The 11,873-nt window shown below is 35.0% G+C and overlaps 1 protein-coding gene across 1 annotated transcript in view; it reads right to left on the minus strand.

The window, feature by feature from the left end:
• The window catches only part of LOC105617921 (fasciclin-1), a 148,946-nt gene that overhangs the window by 25,361 nt on the left and 111,712 nt on the right, over positions 1–11,873 (minus strand). Inside the window, exon 9 of the mRNA XM_012199456.1 lies at positions 8,362–8,604. Coding sequence (XP_012054846.1) covers positions 8,362–8,604 — 243 coding nt within the window. The remainder of the gene's footprint in view (positions 1–8,361; positions 8,605–11,873) is intronic.

Consider the following 11,873-nt stretch of genomic DNA (forward strand, 5'->3'; position numbering starts at 1 on the left):
TTTAACGTTAAAATTACGTCAAAATAACGTGTTTGCTGGGATATAAAATTTAGGAAAATCGGAGACCACCATGTCTGATGTTCTCCTTGTGAGTGCAAAAATTTGTAACGTACAGATAGCATGTACATTTTTATAGTTTTTAATCGTTTTCAAGTCGAGGAAGTTTTGATGAATCCAAAGCAAATTTGCTATCGAAATTGAACGGGACGGAGGTGAAGGGAAGATTTTGAAACATCCTAATCAACGGGCAGTCACGCGGCGGCGGCCATGCGAAAATGTCACGCCGCGCAGATACCGGTCGCGTTGTTTCCGATTAAGAGCGATTTACCCTTTGTTTACCATGATTAATATATACACCCATTGCGTAGTGCATGAGGTTCTGGAGAGTCAATATTGGTACGCACATCCGTGTAGTGCGTGCGGCGCAGTAAATAACGGCAATATTATCGATCGATGTGCTGTGTAACAACCAGCAATTAGCGAATCGGCATTAACGCACCTGTTCGTTGCGTTCGCGCGCACGCTTTTATGATAATCCATTCGCAAATTAATTAATAACATCGCTTCGACCCCCTGTCGCGCCGATGTTACCGCAACGATATTAAATCCTGTCCGTTTAACTGTTTCTCATTTTCCCACGGAATCAATGATGAGATTTAGAATCTGATCGCAAACCGCGTCCACCGCATGATTTTTTTCAACCTTGCGTGACGGTTCACGTCGCATGTTGATGAACCATAACGAATGATCGTAGAGTGATCGCATCGTATTCTGCATTGCTCGCCAGCCGAATGTTTATTTATACTGATCGAACGTTAATTTATTAACGAGCGGATGGAGTAATTAAAGCCAACATCCCGTATTGGCGCTGCTGAATGATTGAAGCGGCTCGATGGATATTGAAGTGTAATTAGCTGTATCGGAGATTTCGCGTAATTGCGTTCATGGCTCGGGGAGTCGACGTTGAGGACGATATGGCGCGGTGTGATCGAGATATTGGCGAATTTGGAGCGCGCTAGATTTGTACTAGTGGTAATTATTAATTTTACTGTGTACTGACATTCCTCTCTCTCTCTCTCTCTCTCTCTCTTTCACGCACACACGCACATTTTATCTCTCTCTTTCTCCCCGGCTATCGTCAAGCTCGTAAGTCACCGCCGTGCTTTCCCACGAATCCGATCCAACTGGAAAATTAATGCGGGCGCGTTGCCGCGTTGAAAACGCTCGTTCGCCGTGCGGCCATTCATCGGCACACTTCAACAGAGAAAGATCTCGATATCAGCGAACGTGAAACTACGATCGATTTGGCGAAACCGAGAGATATCGCGCTGTTTAGGAAAAAAACTTCTGTAACGTTCCATTTTAAATTTTTTTGTGAAAGATCTGGAACCTTATGCTCAAAAAATATCGTGATATGAAGATATACTACACATTGGAAAAAGAATCAGGTTGCACTATTTGGAATTCTGGTAGAAAATAAATAACAAATACGATAGAGAACGCCGTCACGGTCAAAGTTAGATGTTTCGAATAATACAACATATATTCTTTTTATTAAGTAAATTTATTTCAGATAGAATAATTGCGTTGATTTTCGGACTTTCAACACAATCAGTTTGAAACGCTACTACTTTCTCCTAAATTAAATTAGAAAAACTGTAAAGAACTTATTGCGAAAAATAATCTCAGCCAGGAAATAAATCAATCAGAGATTTCTGGTTAAATCTATTAGAATTCTAATCAAGATAACTAAATGTTTAATTATAATGATCATTCTAATTTATATAATTATTATATAATATATTGATTTATTCATTTTTAAGAAATTTTTCTTATATAAGGAAATAATCTATAATATACGTAACGCATAATTCTATAATTTCTCTCGCTAATTAGTGATTTTTATGACAAATATTACCAAAGTCTCAGCGGTCAAATAGTGAAAACGTCTGTGAATGGAATACAAAAGATCCGAGTTCAAATCCCGGCTGAGGTAATATTTTTCACAAAAAATTAAATTATTTATAGTTCTTAAGATGCTTAGATCAGCATTAAATTAATTATTAATATTTTTCTAAGATGCTTAAGTAGCATCAAAAATTGCTTGTCAATTTAATACGTGATATTACTAGTCTAGTTTTGTTCATGATTACGTTTCCAGACCAAAAAAGATTCGGCGCGCGGTTTAGAAATTAGATACATATGGTAGAATTAGATATGTATATAAATTCACTTTGAAATATCGAAGTACTAAGATTCGCTTTAACCGAAAATTTATTTCTCTTAATTGATTTATTCTCATCAGTCTAATACTAATTGTAATTGCAATGTACATTATAGTATATATTTTTATATATTTTCATATGTGATATGTTTCGAAACTATGGTCCCGGTTTTACTTTATTATGTCTATCTTTTCAGAAGATTGTCAAATATTCAAAGAAAGTCTGTCACAGACATTTTCCCGCGGAACTCGAGTGCGTACGATGCTTTAGCGAACTTCATTTCGTCGATTTATGCTTAGCGAACGCGGCGCCCATCAATATTCATTGTTATTTGAAACTCAGCAACGGAGAAATGAATTAGATTGCCTTTGCCAAGCGGGACCGAGCGGGAAACGCTTTCAAAAAGGAATATCCTCTCGCGGCTGCCGCGAAGTTGTGTGTCGAAATTGAATTCCTCGCGACCATCTGGATGCAGAAGTTTCGGAAACTTAACCGAAGAGCGCGGGAGTTTCGAAAATAATACATATTATATATCGGAAACACGTATCGATTACGGATACTGTAGACAACCGTGTACCACGACGACGAGAAAACAGAGGACGTTCCGTCGACGCCGGAAAGGAAAGCGCGGGACGCAACGCTGCTTTACATTTCTTTCGCTCCACGAGTTTTCCCGCAGGATATTAGACGCTATCCCACTTCCAAGCGTTCGCAGAGCATACTTCGTGAAATAAGAAGGTAATACTCGATTATTCTGGTTTACGATCCGATTCGCTATTTATAACTACGATAAAAGTAACGAGAGTTCAAGGAACTTTTGAGGAATAACGTTCGACAGGAGGGAATTTGTTACATAATATCATGGAATTTTTCACTCAAAAACTTAATCCTAAAATGCGCTACCGATATTGAGTATTGCTATCGATATGTAAATTTTAAGTACATATAATAAAAAATATTTTGTATTGGAAACGATCCGCTCAAGTCTTTATTAAAATTATTCAAATCCTTGTTAAATTATTTGAGTATTGACTTAATATAGTTATGTTATTTAAAGATTTTGATATTCAACCTTTTTTTATCAAAATGACATTGTATCAAAATGACACAATGAGAAAATGAACAAATAACATAAAAATAAAGTTTTAAAACGTCTAAGATGAATGAATGAAATGTATATTAATTTAAGGTATCATTGCTAATTTTACTGAAAAAAATATACTTCTATATTAGTTTTTTTATTAGTTTTTTTTTTTAGAAATCGTGTCGATATTATCTTTTTTTGTATTCTCTTATTACAATATTTGTAATCTCCTATAAACATATTTATCTTGTGTTAAATTAATCAAAAATTTGAGTGGATCATTTGGAATGCAATTTAAGTTAAATTAGATACATTTTCTTCTAATAGTGTAAGATGAATAAAATACTTGTCAATTTAACTTTAAAATATCATAAATACTAATTTTATTGAAAAAAAATGTACAGAATTTACTTACAAATTCTGTCAATATTATTTCTTCTTTTGTTAATTTCTTTTATTTAATATTTGTATTACTTTCTTAATTTAGAAAATGGCGCTTATAACATTTTGCTTTGGCATGCTTTATATAATATATGAATCGAATTTTTTAAATCTTGTTTTTCTACTTGTTCTAGTTTTTTTTTAACATGATAAATAGGACAGATTTAATATGACAGATTTAACACTTCTGATTACTAAAGACGTAATTTAGCGTTCAATGCATATAAAATGTATGTATCAATAGCCCGTTCTAAGGTTAATTATTATTATATTAATCTCAGTTATACAGATATTCGATTAATTCAAATATGATTTATGGAAAGGAAAAATTTTAATCGAAAATTGGAAACAGCTTTAATCAGAATTGGCTTCGTTCCTTTATCATATATGAATATTAGCAGAACGGATCATTATATATCCGATTCCGATGTTTGGTTTGTTTGGAAACTGTAAAGCGATATCGCGAGAGTTTCCATCGTGATATCACGTCGGTGTATTTTCCGACCGAACATTTGCGTGATGCAATTCGTCCATGATTCTGCCTACGTTTTCGTTTCCTCCCTTTTTTTTTTCGTAAACCCGCGAGGCGCAATCGGCCGGGCATGATTTTTCACTATGGATTTGCGAGACGCGTCGCACCGCGGCGGCACCCTATAAATTCGACAGTGCGTATAGATAACAAGCAAATCTGCAAACAATGTTGCAAAGCCAATAAACTCAGCCATAGCCATACGAGAGCGTTTTCAGGAAGAAATTTATCGGTTTTGCGCGAGAATTACCCTAACGGTCCCTCCGCTCTCGCGTAAATTCGTATCGCAGGAAATAGCGTGTCACGAGCGTCTCTTTTTCGCTTTTACGTTTCTTTACGCGTTCTCTATAATACATAAAAAAAAAATACAATTTGGTAGTTCAGCAAAGCCTTCTGCGTGAGTTCAACATCTATAATCGTCTATAATGCATGAAGTAAGAAGTAAGAATAAGAAATTGACCAATTACAGTTAAATGTGAGAAAAATAATCGACTGTGATTGGTTAACTTTGTAATGTTTTTCTTACTCTATATATTGTAGACGACACCGCATAAGGATTCAACAAAAAAATTAAGCAATTATCAATATTATCACTAATTCAGTTAATTCTTTGCTATAAAAATTGCTAATGTAACAAGTTTTCTTCATTACACTCTAAATTTCTTACAGTGAAATTTCACTTCAAGAAAGTGAAAATACAATCACTCTTGAAAAAAAAGTAAAAATATTTTATCTTAAAAAGAGACAATTTTCACTTTTTTGTGAAATTTCATTTCCAGAGTGAATTTTCATTTCAAAGAAAAAAATCTCACTCCAAAAAAGTAAGATTTCACTCTAAAAAGAGTGAAGATGGTAAAGATCGTCATATTTTTCAAGAATGCAAGATTGCATTTTCACCCTCTTGGAGTGAAATTTCATTGCAAGAAATTTAGAGTGTACAGCATCAACATTACACTTAGCTACACTGAGAAAAAATATATTAATTTTAATAAATATTGAGTTCAATACTGCCAACTAAACATTTACTTAGAGTAAATAAATATTTGTTCAATAAAAAAAAAGATTGTTAAATCAAATTAACATTTCTTGTATCAAATAAATCTTTATATTTAATAAATATTTAATTGGCAGTATTCAACTAAATATTTATTAAAATTGATTATATTTTTTTTCAGTGTAGCATTTTGTTAAAAATTTTGATCTATATTGGATTTTAATAGAAAATTATCTTTGTTGTATTAACAAATTTGCTGTACTTTTATAAATATGATTACCCATAATTGTATTCAGCTGTACAACTTTGTTACTTTAATGTACAATAGAAAACTGGCTATTCGTATATTACAGTTGTAAATTTGCTGTATCAATGAAATTTTTAGTTGTTTAAACAAACCTTTTTCTTCTGTGTGGATGTCGCTAATAATGCTAAAGATTAATGTATGAAATCGTGCACGCCGACAAAGAACAACGGCGTATGAGCGATTACACGTCTTCTGTTGATTTTTCCGACGCATTGCGATTATCGGTATTTGCCGGTTTTTCTTGATGTAATTGAGTTCTCGCGTGCGCTAACGAGACGTTTTCAGGCTACGCGGAAAACGCTTTGCGACGCGTATGATTGATAATGCGGATAACGACGTTGCACGTGCGATTCTAGAACGTCGATGCGAAAAAAAAAGATGATAAGCGGACGAGCGAAAGATCCAAAATGCTGAAGCAATTACGAGATCAATAAAGAAATTGCCGTGCACGACCGTTCGCGCCATGATCGTCTTAAATATGGTATAAACGGGATGAGAATATGGGATAAACGGGAGAAGGACTTGGGACGATTGCAATTTCGTCGCTGAAGACGTTCTCGATTCAGTAAAAATAAGCGAAGGCAAATGCGAGGGGGAAATACTACAGGGGCGAAAAGACGAGGTAGTGGAAATTCAGGAGCCGGTGGAAAATTGCCGAGAACTTTTTGTTATTCCGACGAAAAGTTCCGCCATGCTGATTGGATGATAATGAGCTTCGAAAAGTGCGAAAACGAACCGGCGTGCCAGTCGACTTTCAGCAAAGTTTATAAGAGCGGAACAGTTTCTGTGCATTGTTATGACGTCAGGCATCTCTTTCCTCCCGCATGAAATTTTTTTTTTATCTTCCAATTCACTTAATCCGAGAAAGCCGAATTTTCTTATCGCGCCCAACCAGGTGAGTTCGTTTTCGTTCATCCCCGCTGTCGCCTGAAGGGAAATTCGACTTCTCATAAAAATACGCAATTATCGTTACATCCTATTGTCGACGAAACGGCAGAAATCCATTCCGCGGACTGTCGAATCTCTCCGCAATTTCATTCGAATCGTGCGTTTCCCAGTATACGGGGTGATGGAAAAGAGTCTTTCGTCGAACGATACGAGTCGCTTGACGTTCTTGTGAATCACCTTGCCTTTTTTGCCAAAGATCTCATTATTTTGTCAGAGATCAATAATCACTATCAAACTTGTGATTGTCTTTTAGTGCTTTCACTAAAAAAAAAAAGTAATGAAATCTTTTTTGTCAGCTGGTAAGCTGAGGATTCGATCCAAAATCAGAAGTTTCAGGCAGAAAATAGAAAATGTGGTAATCGTGGGACTGTTTTCTATATCGAGAAATGTAGGATTTAAAAGGATGCTGAAAAAGGATCTGTATAATACTTTTATTATACAGACTGTGACGAAACGCACATTTCGTACTTTCCTATTTTTTTCGTTTTCCTTATAGAAAAATCCTTTTTCAGAATAAAAGAAAAATAGCTGTGGGAAAACACACAAATCTATGTAAAGAGAAATTATAAATTATAGTTTCATGTTACTAGGGTGTTTCTTCACATATATAAATGATTGCAAGTATATATTCAACAAAAAATCGTTTCCCTACATTTATATTTGAATAATTTATAAGACCATAATGAGACGAAATTATGATTTCGAAGCTTACAAGAGAATGAAAAAGTACAATCTACACTGAATCAAAATCATACGTATAATAAAATATTCATTAAATTAATGAAAATTGGTCCAATAAATTTTCATAATGATTCAGGTTATAAAACTATTACTAGAATTCATTGCAAGAATGAATATTTATGTAGTTATATAAATAAATTCAATTATTGTATCAATGAATTAACTGGACATTAAGTTGGACGTTGATTAATGATCATTCATTGGATCAAAAATAATCAAAATTTTTTTCAGTGTGAATGAATAATACATAATGTTTTATTTGGAATTAAAAATTTATTTTATCGACATCAATCAAGTTTGGTCATCGCATCCTTTTAAGGGAATTGCGAAATAAAAATTATTGTTAAGCGGCGACGCATCAAATCTCGCTCAAATTTCAATGTAACTTTTCGGTCACCTTGTATACCGTTGTATCGCGGCAAGAATAGAAATCTCTTTGGCGTTCGATTACTAAAGCTATTGGCGGGACGAGATTTATTGACGCTATCGATTGCCGAATGCCCTGGTGTGGCGTGTTAGTGTTGGAAATGTTAGCTCGCATTCGTTTCGCGCTCGTAATACATTCAACATGGAGAAACGCATGAAAGCGGACAGTGCGAATAGATGCAGATAGAGTTTGCGAACAGTTTCACGCATAAAAAAGGAAAAAAAATAGAGAACATTGAAAGCTGTATGAATCTGTAATTACCCCGACTTGTGACTTCCCGACGAAGTCTCTTGCTTTCTTTGGAAAAACAAAAAGAAAGGCTGGGTTAATCAATGTGATAATATACCTCCATGTGTATGATTATATCGATGTATATGTCGAGCTTCTGATGAAAATACGCAGAGAAGAGTCTCTCTTAAAATAAAACAATGTTTGTTATTTAAATTTAACAAAAAATTAAGTAAGCCTGATATGAAATGAATCTTATATTTTATGATTATATTTTTAGGTAATTAAACATGTATTTAAGCCTACATATGATTAGAGTTAAGCGCAATTAATATTTCAGGCACAATATTTTATTTAAGGACACAAGTGACTCAAAAACGAAGCCTGATTTTTATTATAATCTCATATTAATTTCGCAAAGAGAAAAACTGACTTACTTGACTGACGCTCTTGTCCTTGATCTTGTCGAGAGTTAGTCGCTCCTTGACATAGTGGAGTTTGAGGATTTCCTTCATGCGGTTCTTGTCCTGCAGCATCTGCTTCACGTTCGGCTCGTTCAGCGCTTCGTTGCTGGGCGCGAAGAGGGTGACGTCATGCAGATGACTGATGGTTGCCATAATGTCGTCCCCGAAATCGCGGATAGTCTCGTAAAACTTGTACACCGGTCCATCCTCCTTTTCCTACACGAAGAGAAGAGATTTCTGTCGATCGGTTACGCATTGCTCGCCGCGCCTCGGTACTACGAGGAGCCGTGTCGAAAGGAAAAAAAAATATAAGACGCAAATGAAAAAAGCAAGAGAAAAAGAAAGAAAAAGAGGAAAAAAGAAAAAGTAAAGACATCGAGATTACTTATCGAAGAGGATCGGTGGCGTCCAATTTCGACCCGAAATCATCAATATTCCATTACGTGTTAATCAAAGAGGAGAGGATGGCATCTTACAGATTAAGGCGTAACGGAATTTTATATGAATTGAACGTCGAATCTCTGGGTGCCATTTACTCTCTAGAGAGAAACATTGGAAAGCGAGAAAATAAAAAAAGTTGGAGAGGACCTGGAGAGAAGTTGGACACGGTAAAGAAACATACCAACGTGCGGTGCGGAGTTCACGAAGCTTCCGACTTTTCATCGCGTTCTCAGACGGTCCTATGTATCCCCGATGAAAATTTCTTTTCATATATTTAATCGTCCGTTATTCTCGAATCTAACTAAAATGTTTGTTCAAATAAAAGCTTCTAGAACTGATTACCGAATTCTGCGAGCTTGTAAACATCTAACGAGAAGACGTGAAAACCATGTAATCCTGGAAAATAAAATTCTTTGTGGGAAGCGACGATTACGCAGAAAGAGACACTAAAAATTCCCGAAAGATCACTTAAAATGAAAAATACTCGAAATTCAGAGGGTTGAGAGACAGAAACCGTTGCAATTAGATTGACGTAACGAACTTGAAACTCCGTGCAACTTGCGCCGCAAGGAAGAGACGGAATGAATTACTTATGGGAAATATACAAGGTGTAAGGGAAAAGAAAGCGTGACTAGGATATGAGTGTTAGTCGTTCACGGAAGCAGCAACATTACGTGATGCACATAATTTTCTTCGCCCAAATTGCCCGGAGTGCCGATCGCGCTTCCTGTACAGACTGGAAGATCGTGTGGCACGAAAATTTTGGAAATTAAATTTTAATAACTCAAGGAAATTAAAAATAAAATTCGAAGAAAAGATCCCGCACTAATTGTATGAAAAATTAAGTCCTGAAATAAATTAATTTTTTACATAGTGAAGTTTATGTGGTGAATAAAAAATGTTATAAACACAAAGCTTAATAATGGAAAGTTCACTGTAAAAAATAATGTTTTATTCTTGTCCTCATGTTTTAAACACTTAAAGATGTTTCAGTTTTAAATTTTTTCAATAGACAAAACACTAAAAAAAAACTACTAAAATGCATAATGTTTTAAATCCAAACACGTGGTGTTTTGTCTATTGAAAAAACATCACGTTTGAAACTAAAACATCTTTAAATGTTTAAAAAATGCAGACAAGAATAAAACATTTTAATATTTTAAAATTAAACACATCTTTTTTCAATGTTTTTGGATTGGTGTAGCAAAGATATAAAAACAATTATGATTTGTATTAGACCGATGAGAATAAGAGAAATAATGCAGAAAGGCGTAAAACTTTTATTCAAAAGCATCTTTGGTACACCATAGTTTAAAACTGTCTACTATTCAGCCTTATGTCTATGACATCTTTTGTTTATTACTATAAACTACATTATATGTAAAAACTAATTCATTTCATCCAATTTTCCATATATTTCATGCGGGATCTTTTGGTTACAGAATGGAGATTTAAGGAAAAATGGCAAAAGAAATTTTGAAAAGGAAATCGATCTCGCTCAAATAAGCAAACGAAATTGGATATGGTACTTTAACTCTTGTTATGCGATTTTTCGATAATACCGTATCATAAAAGAAGCTGAAAATATCCCGATACAAAGTGACATGCCAATACTGCATCAATATCGGTACTGAAATATCAACTTTTTTAAAAACTAAAAAAAATTTCTTTTTTTTTAAATATCGAAGAATCATATTAAAAAATAGATGACAAATATTATTGATGACAATTATTAATTTGTTTTTCTTTTCTCGTACAATACCACAATTTCAGATGAATTTGAAAAATGTTTTGGGAAAGTACCAGGTAAGTCATAAATGGGTCATAACTCGGCAAGTACTTGTTCTAAAGTATATGCGTTCTTTTGATAAATCTCAACTAGGGATCGCGTATTTTCTGATGAAATACGTGACTTACACGAGACATTTGAGAAGAAATGAAAAATTCAGACATGTAACTCGACAGGGAATGGTTAAGAGATAGATTTTCCTCCTTAAATATCTTGGTGAGGGAAGCACGAAAGGTCTTACAGGTCTTTCTCGTGAAAGACACGCTTTACGAGATATCGTAAAGAAACTACTGGATGTTAAAAATTTCGCAAAGTCGAGGAGAGTAACACAAAAGTTAAAATGGACATCCTCGTATCCTCGTACAACTCCTGTCGGATCGCATTACATCGTGAGTAGAAAAAAAAACTCGGAAAGGTAATTAACGAGCCCACAGTTTCGATGTGGTTTTCAGTCCATGTACGAGCTTAATGAGAGAGAATGACCGGAAAAAAGAAGGGAAAAGGGAGGATTTTCAGAATAAAATAAATCGCAGGATAAGGGAAATCTAGAAAACAATAGAGGAAATACAGGAAATTCGATCATCGTGCCGGAAAATCACTTTCGGGCGTTCTTGATTTATGCAACGCGAACGACGAAAGAGAGAAATAATTCCCACGGATTTTTCTACACCTGCAAATTGGAGTGCATACAACTACTTTTCTAATCAAAGAGAAGTGAATGTTCATTATAATGCTGAAATCAAGAAGCGAAGTAAAGTCAAAGGAAAATATTTGAAAATGTATGTTTACTTCGAGAAATTCTCAGCGCCAATCGTTATGTCTCTCTCACTCTTTCTCTTTCTCGACGTATGTGAGTACAAAATTACACGATTCTCATACCGGTCAGGTAATATTACTAAAAGGATGGAGTTTATGCACCCTCGGGTTAGAACAACATCGGCTTTCGAGCGAGAAAAATCTACGGAAGTCATTTCTCCCCTTTTCCGTGTCCGCCAAACGCCGCCGGCATTTCCCCCGTGGCACAAATCCTTCTCTTTTCCGAACCCCCTTCCGAACCCCCTTACCGCTTTATTTCACCCCTCTTTCCCATTCTCCCTTTCATTCTTTTTGCTCATACCTCGTTAATCTCTCTTCAGGTTGAGGCTTGAAGCCGATGGGAAAGCCGGGAAGTAACAAAAAGGAGGATTAACTAGGCATCTGAAGGCGTTGAGAGAGAAAAATATTGACAAAAAACTAAAAAGAGAGATGAAACTGA

This window comes from Atta cephalotes (genome assembly GCF_000143395.1).
Source record: "Atta cephalotes unplaced genomic scaffold scaffold00014, whole genome shotgun sequence".
NCBI classification, from domain to species: Eukaryota; Metazoa; Arthropoda; class Insecta; order Hymenoptera; family Formicidae; genus Atta; species Atta cephalotes.